This window comes from Seriola aureovittata, chromosome 2 (genome assembly GCF_021018895.1).
Source record: "Seriola aureovittata isolate HTS-2021-v1 ecotype China chromosome 2, ASM2101889v1, whole genome shotgun sequence".
In the NCBI taxonomy this organism is placed as follows: Eukaryota; Metazoa; Chordata; class Actinopteri; order Carangiformes; family Carangidae; genus Seriola; species Seriola aureovittata.
In genome coordinates, this window is record NC_079365.1 from 25,246,268 (window position 1) to 25,268,038 (window position 21,771).

The 21,771-nt window shown below is 39.2% G+C and overlaps 1 protein-coding gene across 1 annotated transcript in view; it reads right to left on the reverse strand.

The window, feature by feature from the left end:
- Nucleotides 1-3,194: 3,194 nt before the first annotated feature.
- The window catches only part of tafa3a (TAFA chemokine like family member 3a), a 94,038-nt gene continuing 75,461 nt past the window's right edge, over nucleotides 3,195-21,771 (reverse strand). Inside the window, exons 3-5 of the mRNA XM_056364915.1 lie at nucleotides 13,078-13,227; nucleotides 12,118-12,242; nucleotides 3,195-3,985 (exon numbers count right to left, since the gene is read on the reverse strand). Of these exons, the coding sequence (XP_056220890.1) occupies nucleotides 3,974-3,985; nucleotides 12,118-12,242; nucleotides 13,078-13,227 (287 nt within the window). The 3' untranslated portion in view covers nucleotides 3,195-3,973. The remainder of the gene's footprint in view (nucleotides 3,986-12,117; nucleotides 12,243-13,077; nucleotides 13,228-21,771) is intronic.

Below are 21,771 nucleotides of genomic sequence, written 5' to 3' on the forward strand. Positions count from 1 at the left end.
AATACTAGAAATAGAAAGCTGAAACTGAAATATGGCCCAACTGTAATTTTAGTATAATAATAACCCTCCATTAAAAAAATAGGACTGGTGAGTCATTGTCATCCACTTCCAATAAGATGTGTGCACTTCCCTGACTACAGCTAGAAAATGCCATTTCCCTAATATTATTTTCTATTTCAGATGGCTGACCAGGAAATTTATTCCGGGGGGGGGGGTGTTAGGGACGGTGGGAGGATTTCAATCAACAGTTTCAGAAGCATCAGTCTGTAAAACCTGCAATGAAACCAGCTATATATAAGCTAATAACCTACACATTATCACCCACCTCAAAGAATTTCATTAGTAGGAGTTACACTAGAGAAGTTTAATGTGCAGGATGATTTAAATGCAGTCAGAGTTTTTTTTTCCTTCCTGATAGGAACAAAATTGAGGGTAAATTCTGAATAATCTGACTGGTAACATTTAAAGTATATTTGGCACTTGTTGTTACTGGTTTTAAAGGAATCGTTCGATTTTTTTGGGAATACATTTATTACATTCCTTGCAGGGAGTTAGATGAGAAGATTGATACTAGTCACATGTCAGCACAGTTAATATGAAGCTACCTCTAGCATTCGGTTAGCTTAGCAGAGCTAATATACTAGAGTACATCTTGGCTGGGAGCAGTCACTTCCCAGAGTCTTTCTGCTCTGGGTTTAGTTCAGGCTAAACAAACAAGATATAATGTGCTTATTACTGAGCTTTAGAGGTGCTAGTAGGCAGATTTTGTTTCAGATAGAGAGAACTAGGCTAGCTGTTTTCTCCTTTTTTTACTTTTTGCGCTAAGCTAAGCTAATAGTTCCTGGCTTCAGGGTCATGGAACTACTTAGCTTATAAAAAAGTAAACAAACTATATAGTCAGTGATCATAAATCTGAATAAATCTGAACTGAACAAAATGATTCAAATCAACAAAATTATTTGTATTTTCCACCATTAAGTGATTTTCTTATCTAATTCAACAAGACACCAAATAAATATATTTCCCAAAAATATTCAACCACTACGTTAAACATCATTATCAGTCAAACCTGAGCTTACAGTGACAGAGGACATGGCTGGAGTGAGGATCTCAGTGGTTATGGGTGACTTATCTACAGTAGCTATGTGATCCGTGACCACTGTCGAACTCATCCCATGTGTATCCTGCTCGACTCACTTTACTGCAGATAATGAAACACCAAAGTCAATGCCAGTATGCAGAACAGTCAAACAGCCAGCCCTCAGATCCTCAATGCGGTTTCCAAACACACAGAATACATTTCCATTCAACTTTTGTGAAGGTCTTTTATGGCAGAGCAACAAAACCCAGAGGAGCTATGGTATGAAAAGATCTTTCATTATTAATAGAATATTAGCCCACATAAAGGTGAATGACTGAGGGATTGTGTTTCAACACTGCAGGGGCTGTAAAGTGCACAGAGGTTAATTCTCTGATCCAAGGGTAGATTTGTATCATTGTTTGTAGATAGAAAGGGCTTTTCCAGGGGATTGGATTCATGTCTACTCTCTCTGTTCCTCGGAGCACTGTGGTGGATTGCCTGGTCTGATTAATCTTAATGAATTATGCAAATAGCCTTTATCTCAAATGATTTAGCAATGTTTCTGTATTGTTTTATTAATGCACTTTTGAATTACTCTGTATAATCACGTAGCCTTTCCTCAGCCGTTCCCTGTTTGTAATTCATCCCCAGCTCTTTATTAAATCCATGGTGGTCTCCGGCGAATTGCATGCAGGAATGAGAAATTAGTCATTACTGTAATTTAATGATTTCTAACCAAACAAGAGGCAACCTGGATCGCTAACCATAGCAGCCCTCCTCACTCCTCCCCTTCAGCGCCGGTCCCTCGGGTCTGATCTTCGGGAGCAAGCCTTCTACATTTTTGCTTAATTAATTATGTTTAGTATAAGGAGCATTCTGCGGTGAATGCACTGTTTCAATTACAGACAGAAATTGACTTACAAAATATGAAATTCCCCATAAAGTGGTGGCTTGTTTGGAGTCTAGACACCCTCACAATTGACTAAAGCTTTCTCTGCCTCAGTGTTTGGATTAATGCAAGTTTAGTTTCACTTCCTATTTGTCAAAACCACACTGAACACGGTTACATGAATTTCTTTAAGCTGTTGTTCTTGCACAGATGGTCTGCTAATGTTCGTCTTAAGAGTCATAAATATGACACCTATAGTGAAAATTTACATTTCAGAAATGTGACTTATTACCACATCAGAGGAGGAACCTCCATAGTATGTACTGTGTGTCCTGTCCCCAAGGTGTAAATGTCACATGCCACTGAAATATAAATACATCTCCCACAGTTCTCAGCCTCCTCACAAACGCCTTCCTCTAACCTGCTTGGCTTCGACAGAGAGGGGGGATGTAGCTGCATGATATCAGTAATAATAGTAACCACAGAATATATGTGTCAAAAATAGATGGATGTTTTATTTGCCCTTGGACCCTTCAGACTGAGAAGGCTGACATGGTCACTGGGGCTAAATAATCCCTCTCTGTTGAGCTTTGGTTTTCTGTCTTTGTCCATTTTCTCCTACTTCCCTACTCAACGCCACCAAGCCTGAATCCCTCAGGTTTATTTTCTTTAAGCTTGCGGTGACATGCACTCCCAGTGCTTCTGGGATTTTTATCTGGTTGAAGCTTATAGGAAATTATTTTGAAAAACAAAAAACAAACAAACAACGACAACAAAAAAATAAATAAAAACAGTATTATTTTGTTGGTGATGGGTAATATAAATCTAATCTACCACAATAACCGGAGGCTTGGATAACAACATCTAGGTTTGGACATGAATCAAACAGGATTAGGGTTGTTTTAGAGTCGGAGCTAATTATCAGTCTCTCCCTGGACCAGATTTCAGATGGCTTTTTGTGAAGTGTGTTCATTTTAAGAAACAGTGCAATGAGATTTTCCTTTTTGTATTTTTGAACATGGCCTATTTTTGCATTTGCTGATTTTTGCATTTCACTTCCATCATGAATACAACCTTAATTAGTCGTGAGCTTCTCTCCTCCTGCTTCTTCTTGAGTTTGACCTGCTAATTTGAAAAGTCCCAACATCTCCTGCCTTAACAGCTTTGTGGCATGATATACAAAGAGCATTAACACTGATTGTAAAAAACCCAATGTTTTCCATATAGTGATATCCATTGAGTTAGATTTATTGAGATAATACTGACATTTGTAATCAGTTGTTGTCACCAGGCTTTGAAAACGACAGATATCATTAAAACATTTTGGCAGAACTCAGCTGTGTTGACCCTTGGTGACTTGTAGTCAAACATCATTACATTTTTTTCTGGGTTTTATTGTTGTGGTATCGTCTTTTGTCTTTGAAAAGAAGACTTGACGTCCTAACAAACTTAAGAAAGCCAAACACTTGATAGTTTCAAATCAACAAAAATGAAACAGAAGAGATATCTGCTCCATAAGGCTAAAAGGAATGAAAATGATCTCACTAGATCTTCAACACAGATATGCATCAAGAGTCCTGGGGTTCTCTGTGGCAAGAAAATAACACAAAAGTTTCACATCACATGGTTTTGTTTTAAGGGTGATTTTTTTTTTTTTTCTTGTGTAACCCGCAGTCTTGAAGTCAATAATTACTTTCATGGTAGAGTCTTCTAGTCCATGGGAATAAAACTATAATACAAAGAGAGATTTGGTGAGCAGTAGAGTTCAGAGACAGCTACTGTTGATGCTGGATCTAAAGTCAGGAATCTTTTTGGATATGTAGTCTTATATGACGCTCGCTGGTCCTTTTCCTTCATTCGTTCAGTGGAATGTCCGTGATTATTGTCCTTGTTGGTCCCTGGTTTCCACCAATCCACAAAACACACGATATCCAAATGTCCTATGGTGTTGGTCAAAGAAATAACGTCTGGTTCCAAACAAGGTTATCCTGGACAACAGACGACTATCGTGTGACCTAGAAAGACAAGGAAAGAAAAAATTAGGTTTAAGAAAAGAATCATGAATTTGGGTTAAAATAAAGCAGTTGTTCTCATACTTCCTCAGATCAAAGAGTCCTAAACTGACACAAATTAGACCACGGACTCCCATCTGATAATTATCAAAGAAAGTGTTTGAAACCAAAAGAGTCATACATTCTGTCATTGTGTTACTTTTGGATGGAATTGTAGTGAAAATAATTTATTCCCTTTTTTGCTGAACCAGGGGTCCTTAGGAGGGTTCCTGGGGGTACCCCAGTACCCCACTTTGAGAACCCCTGTCTGAAAGTACCTTAATGTCAGAGGACCTTTGTCATGATGGTTACAATAATAAACACATGGTTAAGGTTGTAGAGCGAACACGGTCAAAAGAAACAACGCTGATGATCTGTTTCACACAGGAAAGTCCCGTGTTTTGTCATGGGCTTTGTGTTATACTATGTCACCTGACCACCTCATAATTGCTATGACCAACAAAGTCGTCTAACAATAAAAAGTAACTGTGGGTCGTAATGAGCTGATTGCCCAGATGTACTGCATGCGCTTGTTTTGCACAGGAGGGCATTCTTGTTAAGTACTAATTCTTGAATTAGCTAAATTAAGGTGATGAACATTGCAAACAGCATTGGCTAAATCAGCAAGTTAGCATTGTCCTAATGCATATGATAGCATGCTGATGTTAGCAGTCAGCTCAAATCACTGTTGTGCCCTAATACAACCTCACAGAGGGACTAGCATGGCCACAGACTCTTACTCTTGTTTTCGTCTACGACTGATTGATTAATTGACTATTTCAGCTCTACCTCAATTTGTGGCTTTTTCATTAATTGTTTTGGAGCTGCACATCTAATGGCCTATCTGTCAAAAGTGTGACAAGTTCAATGTGTATATTTCCATCTGGCATGTTTATAATTCAAACATCTGTTGTGTTCGACAGCAGAAGTAGGAAGACAGTGAGCAGCTTGGAGTCAGACATAAAGCAATGTATATCATGCTCAGTGATTTCCATGCAAACAGTGGGAATATTATTATTCATGATGGCATACTGCTGGCATAAGTATTCTCAGACATTTTCATGAATATTAATCTGAGGGATTGGAAAATGCAGTTTGTACAGCTCTCACTTTAAGCATAACTCTAAAAATACTCAGCCAGGTGAATGTTGTTCCTTGTTGGTTTGCCCTTTAAAAGTAGAACACAAGTAACTTTTTGGCTTTCCCTCTTATGTTGAAGAACTATAAAACCGACACACGCAGAAACAGACTGTTTGCAAATTACTGTCATTCAGTTAGCAGTTGTCGTGGTCTCACCAGTCGAACCAACGAGGGGTTTACTGCACACAACCAGTCGACCAAGCAATACAATTCTAATATCTTGTGGAAGTGTGATTTTTGTGCTGCTTGGAGCAGCAGCTGAAGACACTTGACGCTGTTTGGGGAGCCACAATTTAATTTACACTTCTATGTGACAATCCTCAGTAATCATGGGTGTTATAAAGCATAAAAAAATGATTTGGTCTTGCTACTGTTGCAGCAGCAGGCTGTGGACATACATTTGTGAATTAATTTAAGCCATGTTGTTTGGTCACAACATCATCAGAGGAAAATGGTTTTCATGATGGCCTCCAGCATATTTCTAGTGACAGCAACATTTCAGATCTACTGCTGTGGCACAATATTCAGCCCATGAATGCAGTTACAAGCATAGTCATGCTGATTATTGTTATAATGATAATTAGTAATAAGAACAGATAGCAAGGAACACAATTGCAGGAGCAGCTTTGCAAAGGAATTTCCCCTCATAAGAGACATACGGAAGGGATGAAAGAGTTTAGACACAAGTGAAAAATAAAAAAATAAAATAAAACAAACTACAATTACTGCCTTGCAGTATAAATAAAGAATCTATCTATCTATCTATCCATCTATAGCGGCTGTATGCCTCCGACAGCCAGTGAAGTCACAGGATATAAGATCACAATCTCCCCTTCCTCAGTTACAACATTGAATAATGTTTTTTTGCGGAATAGTACGACTGTTAAACTGTATCATAATTAGTGTATGAATTCTTGAGATACAGCCAACAATGCGTTTTGTGAGGTCACGGTGACCTTTGACCTCTAACCGCCCAATTCCACTCAGTTCACCCTTGAGTCCAAATGAAGATGTGTGCTAGATGTAATGAAATTCCCTTTAGGCATTATATTGCATTCACAAAAACATGAAGTCACAGTGACCTTGAACTTTGACCTTTGCCCGATAAATTCTAACCAGTTCATCTTTGCGTCCAAGTGAATGTTTGTACCAAATCTGAAGAAATAACATCGAAGCGGTCTTGAGGTATCAGATTTAAGATTTAACACCTAAATAGTGTTTTGTGAGGTCACAGTGACCTTGACCTTTGACCTTTGACCACCAAAATCTGATCAGTTCCACCTTGAGTGCAAGTGGACATTCTTGCCAAATTTACAGGGATTCCCATGAGGAGCTCCTGAGATATTATGGTCAGAAATTCCATCAGATACATGAGAATAGGACGGGCGGTCGTACGTACATTCGGAGGCACGGACCAGACAACTCCAAAAATTAAACTTCATCAAAGCAGTTAGTATACCGCAGTGTTGTGGGTGTCCCTGTGAGGGTAGTCAGAAGGGAAAAATCACAAAGGGGAATAAGGAGAACAGGAAGCAGCTCCTGGAGGTTTGATGCGGGATGAAAGACCACACTTGACTGGTCAGCTGTAGGTTCAAAGCCCCATCGACAAACAAACTAAGAGCCTACCTTTGATGGAGAGCTACTGAAGCATATGTGTGAGCACATGGTCATATATGTGTGTATTGCATACTCATTATTATAAAACAGTAAAAAAAAAAAAAAACACCTCTGAATCCTGATTGTTTTGGACATTCATTGAAGTATGGCAGGTACTACTCCACTAATGTCTTAATGGGCTATTAAAAAAAAAAGTCATGAACAGAATAATTTAGCTCCTCTTTCCAGGCTAACCATTGACTTAATGTCTCATTTCCTATTTTTCTGTTTTCTTCAATATAGGGCACAGGAAATTAAACTGACACGACAACTTGGTTCAATTTCACTTTGTTTTTACACCATTCTTGATATGTGATTTTATCCAACTTGAAGTATTAATTATTTTTACCTTCTTATCCTGTACATGGCAATCTTGCTAACTTCTTATAGCAACTTAATAGCAACTAAGGAAGTCAGTTTTCACAAATACCTGTAAGTGAATGTGCTCTTACTTGGTTCCTTTAAATGTAATCAGCTACCTTAAATCTACTATTTTATTATTTACCTCAGTATTGTGCTTAGGGTTGGGGTTAGGCATGTGTAAATATGTGTGACCTTGCTGCACCTTCTAATTTAGTATATGACACTACTTCAGCGACAGTTGTTTATCTATTAAATGGAATTTAAGGTGAGACTGTTTCGTCAAAAGCTGTTTCCAAGGTCAGGAATGTGCTTCAGATTTTAAGTCAACATGGATGAAAAGTCTTAAGAGTTGTTTTGAACTGTTACACGGTAATTGAGCAAAATCAATCTACTGGTGGAAACCTCCAAATCAGCTACTTAATGGACCATGAGGTGAGATTGAGAATGTTTCGTCAACAGCTGTTTCCAAGGTCGAAAATAAACAGTGAACCTAAACATTTGGCAGCGTCTGTGGGTGGGAAGCCGGTGAAGGATCACTGCATTAGCGATTCTTACTGATTGGCTGGGTCATTATTGCCACTATTCAACCCTGTCTTGTAGAATCAGAATCAGCTTTATTGGCCAAGTATGTGTTCACATATAAGGAATGACTTTGTTCTTTTTATTGCTTGTCATGGTATTTACACACAGAATAAGATAGAAAGTCATACTGCAAGATATTCAAACATAAACACTGAACTACTGTATTATGTACATATGAGTCGCTGAAAAAATAGATTCCTATATAAATACTGTATATAACAAGCAGCAGTGAAGCACAACATACATCCCGTCTATGGACAGGGTTAGGCAACAAAAGCCAAGTCAAGTCACCTTTTCTATATTAAAGCAGATCATGATCTCTCCCTAACCTTAACCAAGTGCTGTGAGTGTCCAAACATAACATAACATGGACATAATGACAAGTTTAGTAATGCTATAGTCACTGCAAGTGTATACTGCAGGATTGGATATTTTGGCAGAAAACCAAAACGAAAAATTTACAGCGTTTGGTCATAATCTTAATAGTACATATAATTCAGTCACAATTATGTTACCTTGACAACATATTTACTGTTGCAAACTATATAAAAAACAGAATTTATAGGAAACAGGTTTGGTCTGTTGGGTTTTGTAATAACCACACCAAATTGGGAGAATAGTGCAGTCCAATAACTAAATCTCAAGCAGCTCATGAGCATAAAGTATTTTATGGCTAGACTACCATCCTTCATACATATGTCGTGGAGGACATTTTCATTTTCATTATGTCTTAAAAACAAATCTAGCTCAGACAGCTATCCATTACCAACCTTCAACACAAACGTCATAGCACCTGTCAAGCAGAAAGGCTCTCTGGTTCTTTTGCCTTCTGCCTTCTGATTGATAGGAAGTGAAAAGCAGGAGCTGCTGCTGGGGTTATAATTCCTGACATTACCAGCAGGACTATAAAACTAGCTGCTCCCGGACATGCAGAGAAAGAGGGAACAACTGGAGTTGTCCAAGAAGGGGCCTGCAGGGTGTTAAGACGTCTGATTTATTGATGTGACTTCATCATGAGGTGAAACGACACCATCATTTTTTATCAACAATGCCACCGCTGGACATCAAAGAAGAAAGGATTTATAGTACTGTGTGAGGCGTGTGCTGCAGCTGAGGACTTTGTTTACACCTATATTAAGTATCCATTTTTGCCAGGCCATGTTTTGCCATGTCTTACCTGGTAAAATAAAGGTTAAGTAAAATAAAGAAAAAGAGAGATAACATTAAAGTGGTAGTTCAGATTATTTGATGTGGGGTTGTGTGACGTAGTTACACATAGTAGTATACATAGTAGTAGTGTATTAGTTGTAGTAGATTCAGATCGGCTTGCTCCCAGTTTAGAGAAGCAGACCGGCACAGTGGCTGAGCGATGTGCTGCTGTGGACGGGGTCATACACGACAATGTGTTTTAGCCACTTTTTGTAACAATGCTCACCGAAATAAGCCAATATCAGTTTTAAGTGTACGCTTCAATTTGAATTTTTACATCCCTTCTTCACTTGGTCTTTGTTATTTATCAGAATGTCCAGATTACTGTCATTTCACAAGTCAGCTTTCACAGACTTAACTAACTTGAAATTTGCAAGTTAAGACGTGTGACTTCAATTGGAATTCACCTAAAGACACGTAACGTAGCTCTGGTAGGCGATACTATATCTAAAAGGAATACAAAATATATCTCAAATCAACCAAAATCTCTCCATATTTATTATCCTGATTTGGAAACAATGCAGGATGGGTTAGATTTTTTTGACTTAATTTTTCAAGTTATTAAAAAGACGTGTGTCACTTTTCTCAGAACTTTACCTCACTGCGCCGACACCACACTTGTGATGCTGAGCTCGATCCTCAGCAGAGCCCTGTCGTTCATTCCCCGGAATGATGTTAACTGTCCAGGAAGCTTGGGTACTAGCATGCACAGGTCCATCCCTTGCTGGCTCTCTGTGGGAGGCAGCGAGGCCATGAGCATGGAGCGACCCCCACTGACTCCCAAATCAAAAAAAGAGTCGAGATTCTGACGGGTCCTACTAACCACCCGGACCCCTGCTTGTCTCTGGCTCTGTTTCTGCTTTCCCGTGGCTGTGTGAGAGGGCATGAATTATTAACCCGGCTAAAATAAAAAGCTCTGCTTTGTCCAGGCCTCCTATAGCCATGAATAATGGAAGAGGCAGCTCAACTACAGGCGTTTGGTGAGTCAAATACCAGGCCGTGATGGATGGCTAAGGGCCTACTGTGCCCCCCCTCCTCACCTAACATCCAATTCAGGTCTACCACACCCTGAAACCTAAAACACACGTCCGGATAACCTCTATTAATCTCTGGAAGTGCTACAGCTTGAGCCCTCCTGCCCTGCATCGGCACATCCCACTTGACGATTTGGCTTCCTGGAGGGATTTTCGTTTGCTGTTTATTTGTCTGTCCTTTGTCTTTGTTTGCTTTTCTTTTGTTTCTCGCTGGCACTTTTGAAAACATAAGCAAGACCGCACTGACTTTTCAAAGGCAGAGGATGAGATGGACACACGTGAGCTGGATTTCTGCTTAGTCACCAACCATGTTTTGTGATTGCTCAGAGACCGAGTTTTCCCACTTTGAACCAACAAAGTCACTGGTGCACAATCACACTGTTTATTACAGATGTGATAATTGATTTTCCGTTTGCAAATTTGTCATGTGCTATGTGCATCCCCTATTTCATTTCTCACCTTAGCCACCAAGTGAGAAGGGCAAGTCTTATGATGATAATCTTGTTTCTATATTTATGTCATCTATTTACATGTGTTTTTTTTTTTTTTGTTCTCAACACAAAGTTTACTTCTGGTCTTATTATCACCAAGAGAATAACTGACATGTTCTTCCAACCCTGTGAAACAGATTTTTGTGAAATTATACAGTAGGTCTAGAAGAAACAAGAGAAAAGTCTTGTTGCATATGTTAAGTGTTCAGTTTTGTAGTTTTAAAACACACATACTTATCTCATCTTGTCTGTAAGCAATTAATGATTATTGATGAGAGCACTGGCATCATAGAATACATATCAATATACAGTATATTTTGAAGTGTCCATTAATTGTCAGTTAAATACATAAAATTGCCTGAAAATGACATGGTTTGTCAGTCTACAAACACAAGTTTGACAAAATAATCTTCATGTCATAACAGAGCACTGACAAGTGTCGTCAAATGCACAATAAACTGACACTACATTGAGACATGAATATATTCATCTCAGGTCATCCACAAAAGCAAATTAAGTCTTGTACACACTCAACCTCTGTATTGTTTTTTTTTTATTAGTCTTGTATATTCTTGTGGGAAATGTTTTGACTTACAGGTCATTGAATGTAAAATCTCTATTAACACACCACTTGGAAAAGGACAGAGACCTTCCTTTTCAGACGACCTTGGTCCAGTCGCTTAATCCACACCAGAGTTCGATTCATAGCATTCATATACAACTAAACACACTGAACCAAGAAGGAAAACACACCAGATTTTTTTTTTCTTGTGAGAAAGCTCCCTAAAGGCGTCTTAAAACCTATAGTTTGTTAACTCAGTGGAAGAGTTGGTAAACTGCTGATCTCGTTCATCCGCACTCTAGTATGTAAAGGGAACCTGGCTACGAGAGCCGTTTAGCTCAAAATTGTAGAGTAGGCTCTGTAGTCGTGTCAGATTGTTGTCAGAACGAATGAACTACTCCAGGTCTGCACACGAGTCTGATCTGCCTAAAACAAATTGCACAAATGGGGAAAACAAACTATAGTCTGATTGAATCAAACTAAACAACGCAGATTTGAAAACAGAACAATCTTGTTTTTATCCTGTTGCCTGTTCCCTCCAAAACTGGACCCAATCATTTGATGGGTTGGTAGATTGCTGAATACCTGCTCTACTTGGCTCAACCAAATTAGCAGCTTAAGTGAAATACAATAAATCGCCTGTAGTAACACTTTCACAACAAAATGCGAGATGTAACTAAATAGATAGTTGAACCCGACTCACCTCCTTCTACTGTTCTAAGCCGATTGCCTCAAGAAACACTTCACTGACTCTCCCCTGTGAGTCACATTTTCCTCTCCTGCTGCCTCCTACTCTGCTCTCATCTGAAGCCGATAAAGAAAGAAATCTTCTGCAGTGCTCTCCATGGCTCCAGTTTCTTTATTTGTTCAAACACCTATCTAGCCCTCCTCCATTATTCTAGGGTCTTGTTTTGTTCCAACTAATAGCTGTGAATTTTGCAGGGTTTTGTTTTGTTTTTTTACTCTTAAAAATCTTGGAAATGTGACTGAATCTGATGAAGAATGATCATTTAAAAATACCTACTCTGTGCCCACAAATATTTTGTCAGTTAAACCCACCTTAGTTGTCTTAACTTTGTTTCCTGTACTGCAGCTCCATCCTTTGAGATCCGGCAGCACTTTACACTCTTCGCCGTCCATGCAGGGATGCATCTGGCACCACCACTTCTGTGCAACTATGGATGCTTTGTGGGGAGAAAAAAATAAGGAAAACAGTATAAGAAAGAAAGAGAAAAAAGTTACAGGAGGCAATTAACATCATGCTGTTGGAAAGTTAAGCCTGGTTCTGCCCTGGCCGAAGCAACAACAAGTGCCTTCAGTTCCTGTACGCTTGATTGAGGAGAGCGCCTTTTGATCACTGGCAGACAGCAGAGACCCGTCAGGCCTGCCCCGGTGTGTTTTCAGGTCTGAATTACAGGGCGTGGGTCAATGTCAAGCTGGTGAGTGTTGTGAGCAGGCGCATTCAGTGCAAGGAGGGTGGATGTTTGTATGTAGGAGGGGTAATACAGCATGCAGCAGAGGTTGGCGCATCAAGGTCTTAAGTTGCTCCGAGGAGGCCTACAGGGGAGAAACAGCTTCATGAAGTGAAAAGGGAACTGTCAAAATGGAGGAAGCCCCTGTCAGAGTCATTAGAGTGAAAGGAGGAGATAGGGATCGAATCACCTGTAACCAAGGCCACTTTTGACATGATATTAAATGACCTGGCCTTCAGTCTACTCTGCTGAACACAAGGTCTGACACAGTCTCAAAAACAAACAAAGACTGAATGAACTGTTGGGCAGTTTGATTTTTGAAGATTATAAAACCTTTGAGAAACACAGAACAGCAGCTTCATGAAAATCCCAACAGTGTCTTTTTTTTTCTTCTTTCATACAATAACCCTCTAATACTTGAATAATCACTGAAATAAGCACCAGACACAGTGACAGGTGTGACAGTTTTGAGGCGCGCCGCATTTCTACCCTAATCAGAAGTCGGTCTCAAATCATTACCAAAACTGTAATGAGATGCCTGGCGTACCGTCTACACAAGATGGAGCTGCTCTTGTTGTTCCCGCCACCTGTCCAGGAAAGCAGGAGCATTTGACAGTCTGGGATCTCTCTTCGATCTTGTTCTTGTTGCAGCATCGGTGCGCAGCAATTACCTCACAGGTTCCCGCTTTCACATGAACTGGAAGCACAAACATACACAATGGTTAGAGAGCATGTGACGCCTCTCTCCTCAACAGTCATTCCACCTTTTTTTTTACCAAAACATTATAGCAACAAATAACAGAACAGCTTGTTAAGGCATTCAGTCTCAAACCCATTCCTTCCAAAAAAAAAGATTAAAATATTTAAAAAAAAAACTGGTCGCAAACATGTCGTTTAATTTTGAAAAAGGGTGAGTGCTGTCTTAAAAAAAAAACATCCCACGTGGCTCATTGATGTGTTTTTTTGGATGACAATGAAGATGTATGGTACAGAGAGGTAAGTTAAATCAGGCTTTGACAACAGACAATACTTGTTAGTTGGATCAGTTCATTGTTGGTTTTGGTCTTTTCATGGGATTTATTTAAATTCCACTAAAGTACTTGATACACATTTCATACACAATCCTTGAGCAAATATTTTGTATAAAATCGTGACCTTAAAGGAATCGTCAAACATTTTGGGAAATACTCTTATTTGCTTTTCATTGATCGAGTAACACTGTATCTGTGTTAGCCACCACCAGCTGCCTGTTAGCTTAGCTCAGCCCTAAGACTGGAAACAGGGAAACAGCGTTCTGTTCCTGTAAATCTCTCTTATTAAAATGTTGTATCTTATTTGTTTCATCCGTGCAAAAACAGCAGTGTAAAAATAACAGCTTTAGATGTGCTGGCAGACAGATTTTGTTACGTTTGGACAGAGCCAGGCTAGCTGTTTCCCCTTGTCTCAAGCTTAGTGCTAAGCTAAGGAAAGCTAACCGGCAGCTAGCTTTAGCCTCATAATTACCATGTAGATAATAATAGTGACATCTAACTCTTGAGTGTTATATTTATTATTAAATCCCAGAATGAAGCTTAGAAAAGCCGCGCTGTAGCTGAATATATTTGCATGTCATATATATATATATATATATATATATATATATATATATATATACACCTTACAGTAAGGTTACTGTTGGTTTTTTTGCACTACATCAGACAAAATAGTGTTGTCATTGATGTTATTGTTTGTATTGTTGTAATCTTTATTAAAAAAAAGGTTAGGGTAATTTTTTTCTCCCCATGGTATCGAAAATGGTGTCGAGTATTGAGTATTTTCCTGGGTATCGCGACAATGTGTATCAACCATGCAGTAAACAGATCTACTGTACCACCCATTATTAATATGAATCTCCAGTGATCGTGATTACAGTTTTCATACAGAGCCTACAGAAACCTTCCTCGCCAACCATTCATGTATTATGCAGGGCTCAAGGAAGCTGTTCATAAAGTATAGAACAGACAGTGCTGAGAAAATGTTCAATACAGATGCATCAGTGAGGAAGAGAGATTCTTGTTTTGTGTACTGCGATGCTCACAAAAGCAGGTGGTAAAACTTTAATCCAGTGTATAAATCTAGCGCTACAGAGGGTCGAACAAGGTTTCCTCGGCAGCGTGCCTCCACTCCTCCTTTGGTAGAAAGAAAGCGAGTCCTGTGAGGGCGTTTGAGTAATTTCTCAGCATGGTCTTGTTTCAAACATCTAAACACAATGGCTACTTGAAATCCAGGTCATCCCCCAGGTGGAGGACCTCAGCTTTGAACCCCGGTGTAGCCCCACCTGTCCATGTATCCTTGAGCAACATACTTAATCAACTGACCCTGCACCCCCAACCTGAGGATGAACAGAGCACTTCTCTTTTGGGATACAGCGAATCAAGTTATATAACATAAAAAAACACACACACATTCCTCTAGAAGATTACTTGATTAACATCGCTAAATTGCTTATTTATGTTAAAGAACATTACAATATCAATTACAAGGACAGTTTTCATAACCACAGTCACAGGCATTAAGCTGGATCAAACATCAATACTGCTCTCCATTTTGTATTCATTACTTTCTGCATAGACTCATCACCATTCTGAGCATGTTTGTGTATTTACACGTAACAATCAGGATTGGATGGGTGGCTGGAAAAAAAAAAAAAAATTAAAAAGCAGTGAAAAAAGTTTTTGACATTCCTTTCAGATAAGCCTTAATTATGCCTGCAAAGATTTTCAATTTGGAGCTTGACTTGAAAATAGATTGCAGCGAGCTTCTATCTTCCCATTAGCCAGCAATCCAGAAATCTCATCTACAACATTAAAAACATTTTGCTTCCAATCAATAAGGTGCTATTCACATTCCCACAAAAGGCAAGACAACAATTGCCGATTGAGTGCTTTTCACCGAGCAGAAACTTACTCATGCAAAAACAGGTCAGGCTCCATGCCCTTGATGTGATTATCTTTAAGCCACCAGCACGCCCCCCGGTCAAAGTTAATTTCAAAAGTTGGAATAGCTTGGATAGAATATTCAAAGTTTGTTTAAGTGATAGATATGTGTGGACAATCGGTAATCACAAGAGGTGAGACGAGCAAAGACAATCATTGTAAATCACCTGATTATAAGGGAAAACAAATAACCTGTTTGCTGTCAGTGTCTCTAATGTGCTCACTAATTCTAACAGGCCAGCATTGCATGTGGAGACTGCAATAAAATATTAATTTTCTATTACTCTTACAATATAATTGAATTAGCTGTAAAAGAAAAAAAAATAAAGCATCAAGGGACCCGTGTCACACTCAAAGCCTTTAAAACCTCCTCAATCCTGTCTACTAGTCTTGCACAATGATGTGCATCGTTGGCTGTAGTTCTGCTGTATGTACGCCCTCGCTGCTGCGGTGTGAAAAGGAGGAAGGAGAGCTTCAGCACAAGCTACAGCTGAGTCTGGCCCAGGACTCTCAACTCATTAAGGTGCAGGAAGCGGCTGGTTGGAGCTGCCCGTGTGGAGAGAAGTGCTGATTAAAACTGGAGCTGCTCGCCAAGGTCGCTGACTCTGAGGCTGGACCCAGAACCACCATGCAGTGTGGACAGGATGAGAGGTCAGAGACCAGGGCGCGGTGGTCAGCATGAGCAGGTAACGATCCATACGAGAAAAAACAACCATGAACTGTCTTGACTACTGTTGTTGTTATGATGTACTGGGTATGGAAGACAACGGTGAAAAATTATAATGAAGAACATTTTAATAAAAACAAACTTTTTTTTTTTTTTTTAAAGAAAACTATTTATGAAATTTTTTTCTTTGCAACAGCTATTCAGTGTATTTACATTCAGCAATTCTCTCTCTACTTAGTAGTTATATTGATAGTAACAGAGTCCGCCATTCCCATGCTGGATTCAGATTCCCTACCTAAAGGCTTCATTGGAATAATTGGAAATCAATAACTTTTTAGCACTGTTTATATACTATATAGATTCAATTCTCAATAATTTGTTATAGAGATAATTGACTGGACGTAAACACACCTACAGGCATGTATTTGTGTGGGCAGGTAGGAGGTGGTTCAAGGACACTTCAACACGACCAGTGGGGATGACCAGTGAACCCCTGATTTTGTGGTTGTAAAATGGTCTATCTAACCACCAGGGTCACCCTGTCACCCTGTTCACAGGGTGCACAAACCAGCTCTTTATATAGCGTCACAGAATGTAAGGGTCGTGCAGTGTAACACACATACAGGAGAGGCACACACACACACACACACACACATGGCTGCTACATGGCTCACAACACCTGTGATCAATGCATTTCTATTAAAGCACTTAGGACGCCAGGCAACCACGCCACCAGGAGGGAAAGATGAGAGACAAAGAAAGGTGAAAGGACAGAGACCACTAATGAGAACTGGCATAAGGCCCAACCCTTCAGACAATCAATGCCACTCTGAAGCAAACCACTCCGCTCCACAATGATATTCATTGATCCCTGATTGATAAATGCCAATATGCAGCCAGAACCTGCACAGAGTGGGAGGAGGGAACAAAAAAGAGGGAAACCATTTGGCTTTTAAGTTCGTTGCTGATCTACACATCTCAACCAAGGCCAGCAAATACTGCTTTAATACCAGCAACCACGTTCCCTAAACATAACTATACCGTAGCTGCCATGTAGGAAGAAAGAATATTCAAAAATTTGATATTGGATTTTGAATCCTGTCATTGAACACAGTCGTCAAACACTGACGCTCTTCTCTGGGGACAGACCTGATTCATTCACATACACATATTCTATCTTTTTATCTTTTATCTTTTTTGTGACAGCTGATGATGAACATCATAATGGAAACAAGGTGCTGTGAAAGTTAGATTAATCACAAATTCTATAACTGGCTGCTGTTTAAAAAAAACAAAGAAGGAAATATGTACTGTCATGAACTGGAGCCATTAATTAACCAAACGTGACAACAGTACAGCTCATGAAAACATAAATGTAATCCGACCACAGAAACGTAGGAGCTACGCTGACTGTGTCTAAATATAATGTTTGATCCCTGCTCCACTGTACTGTACGAATCACGTAAGAACATACACAGCTCTGGTATATGAAGTGTAATAAGTGCATTAAAACTTAAAGATTGACAATAACTCAACCTCTTGTTGATTAAATTAAACTGGTGGAAAATGATGTTTCTGACAAGCAGTCAGTTTTCCCATTTATAAAGCCACTGTGTATCAAACGAGGCACAGCACTGGTCATTAGTTGGTGGTGAATGGTGAGGAATCTAAAAGCAGAAAATATAAACCCGTCATTACTTTTATGAGGGTATAGGGCATTTATAAATAACTATGTGAATCCTCTAACACAAAAAAGGAAGAGCTGATGGATGCACTCTCCTTTCAATTTGCTTATTTTACCTGTCACGTTGCCCGATGCACTGTCTTTGACTTCATAACATGTTTGTCATGCTGCAGTTTGCTAATGTGATGACAAGAGGCAGGCAGGAAAAAGAGACAGCATTTCCCTTGAGTTTATTTATAAAAATGTCTTCATTTGCATTTTTGTATTAGGTGGTCATTTTGTTTTTCACCATGTTTTTATGTTCTATAACGTTTCATAGAGACATCAGGAAAATCAAGCCATAAAATGGGAGATACAAAGAGATTTGAAAGGATTACATTAAGAGCTGATTATAAATGGATGGATTTTGTTAGAAAGTGAAATATTTGCAAGAATCCAAGGTTATAGTGTTTTGAAGCTGATCTCTGCAAAATTCACTTACATAGGCCATTAATATTAAAAGTAGGATGTAATTTGTCCTTTAACTCAAAATAAATCAGGTCCCAGCTCAGAAAGCCCTGCAGGTATTCCACTGGAGACTAAACCTTATGGGTCAACTCTGTACATTCATTTCTGTACTGAAACCTGTTGCCAGTCACCAGGCAAAGTGCTCTCCTGTTGTCCTTATCACAGAACTAATCATACGGGTTAGAGCGAAGCCACGGGTCGCTTTCAGCTTCTACAGCAATCAAACAATTGATCTAACATGCAGGTAGGGAAGCATCAAGAACAACACACTGTTCCATCTGTCAGCTGCATGACTGGCTGTATCAGCCTCACCTGGCCAGTCAAGCACGAGAATACAGTAATAGAGGCACAACAGGGGGATACATGAAAACCACAAGAGCGGCGTTCGCTCTGTGTCTGACAGGGAGACTTCACTGACTGCAACGAACCAGAATTAGAAATACTTGATGTGCCAGTTTGATGCACAGAATGTTTCAATTGTCATGGTCACAATGAGAGAATCTTCTTTTGAAAAAGAAAAGAAAAATCCCATCTCATCCAGATGTGATAAAAAGAGACTGTCATTGAGGTGAAGTCATGTATGAATTCCTGGAACAGTTTTCTATGCGCACCAGTTCTGGTAAGCGTCTTTCCAAAATTGCTCATTTCTCGAACATTTCTGAAACAAGGCAAAACATACCCGGAGACGCATTATCTCCCATCACTGACAGAATTCCTTCTCGTTTTAAAATAACAATAAATGCTCAGTAAGATGAATGTTTGGTGAGATGAAGACAATAGCGAACTGCAAAACTGTATAAGCTGAATGCACAAGACAGATCTTCCTTAAAAAAAAGAAGTGCTTAACATCACAAAGCCCTCGTTAAATATGACATCCATAACTGCAGCTTCATAGGAACTGGCAAAGCAATTAGTGTTACATTTGCAAACCATGTTCACCTCCGCCGGTACAGGTGTGCAGTGGGACCTTAATGTAAATCCAAATCAGTTATTCACAGAAGCGATAAAGATGGAGTCAATGTTTGTCAACTAAACAGCTACGACCTGTAAAACCCAATCAACAGCTGGAGTAAATGTGACGTTTCACTGAACAGATGATATTAGAGCCGGAGTGATATTTTGGCAGGATGATATCAGCTGATCTGTCTATCAGTATCGTGCAAAAATTTCATACACTACATCCAAAAAGTTAAACGTAAAAATGAGAGGCTGTTATTTCTTGTCTGGGAGCAGTGAACTTAATGGAGTCTTATCAACACCGAGAGAGGCAACCAGCACACACTCGAAAATGCACCCAGCCGAGAAACAGATAAAAATCACAACCTGTCATCTTTACACTACATCATCTTTTGTGAAGATTAAACAAATGAGATAAAGCCTGTTAATGAGTGTGCTTTAAAGGTGCTGATATGCAGATCTTATCACATTTGGACAGAATGTCATTTCCTCCTTGTTTCCACTCCTCATGCCAAACTACTTCAGGTGTGTCTTGGGTCTGTACCTCCGTCTTCCATCAGTCTTGTCATTGTTAGACATTGTTTGAAAACTCTAAATCTCCTGATTTATTTTATGATCATCATATCACTGCAACAGCTGTGGACACAGAATTAGTTCAGACATGTGGAGCTATGGCTCCAAAGGTTTTTACACACATAAAGATGCTACTAAAGGCCATATATTCCTTTTAAATGCAAAAAAAAAGGCCAAATGTAAAAAATCATAAATTTCTACCACTGTCTTTAAACAACTCTCAAATGCCGGTATCAGTGCCATTCTCAAATATAAAGTCAGGCTTTAAATGATATCATAATTTTAAAAAATGTGCCAGAGCTAAATATTCAGAATTTTTTTTTCCTCGGCTTCCAGACTAACCTGAACATTACCTTCCAAAATTCCTTATCAATCAGATTTATTAGAAGAATAGTTTTATTGCATGTCACTGGCCACCATTAGTGATTTGAGCTTACCCACCTAAATATCAATACATGTAATTACAGTACAATAAATAATATGGAAATGCGTAAAAATAGACAGAAAATAAATACTTCTTCAAAGCTGCAGTGCATCATTTGTAGCCAGAAGAGCGAGGTCTATAATGTGCGCTCTATAATCCCTAAGGATAGTTTTAGAGTACAATAACAGAGATAAATATAAGAGTTTCCTTCAAGGTGCTTAGTGGATAAAAAGGTTTGAATTCATTTGGGAACTGTGTACAGTTTACATGATGAATAAGAAAAGGCACTAAGGTTTGAAAGTCAATGACCTGTTACATAACCTCAAACAGGAAAACATTCAAATAAGGCTACTTCATGGTTAGCTACCCCACTTTGATGCTGATTCTCTGACACAAAAACAGCCATAAGGGCAAAATATGAAGCATAATATGGTTTCTTTATTAAAGGCTGAAACATGTAGATTAATGAATACACAGCGAATCCCAGATTAATTTATACAATGATCAGCTGTGCATTCCTGCACGTCCTCGCGTCTGCTCACGGAGCTGAGATTGTATGAAAGAAAAAAACCTAATTACAGAAGAAAATTACAGCTTAAACGTTTAATTAATAAACCATTTACACAGCAGTTTACAGAAAGTCACTTCTAAAACAGAACTAATCAAGAACCTGGTCATCTGAACGCCAAGGACAGAGATCAAACAAGCACATTTGAGACACAGGCCAATCAGAGGCGGCCGGATCAAAGGCCTAAAAACGTTCAGTCGAATTAACATCAAATCAAATGCTATTTCCCGACCGCCTTGTTGACATGAACACACGTATCAGCCTGACAGGAAACAAACTTCCCTTATCCACTGAGGCATGAAGCAACAAGTCCAGCTTCAGTGGGCTTTCACCACAGAAGGACAGAGAGCAAAATATACCGTGTACTTTGTGTTTCAATCCGGCCCCATGCAGCGTGCTACCAGCCGGCCTTTTTCAGTCAGGAAATGCAGAGGCAGATCAAACCACTAAAAAAAAAAAAAGAGTCACATCCTGGCCACGGGCCCAGACCGCAGAAACAGCAGCATCCATAAAAACAGAGGTTTTAGGCCATTCAATAGAGACACCCTATGAATTAGTAATGATTCAAATCATACTGTTTGCTCCAGATACCGATAACCCATTTTGACGACTCAAAAGCCTCTACATGCTGAACACAACTAACTGCAGCATATTTTTCAGGTAAAACTGAAGACCACAGCTGCCAACGTCACACAGCCAAAACACTCATTCAAAGGAAATGTGATTAGGTATCAAAAATAGATCCAGGTAAAGCAATTCAAATGGCCACATTAAAAAAGAAGCTTTTAATGTGGCAGCAAGCACACCAGAGACACACTGAGGTATTGGTTTATGAAACATTCATTACTTTAGCCCACGAAGAGAACCCTCACAAGACCAGTGTTTA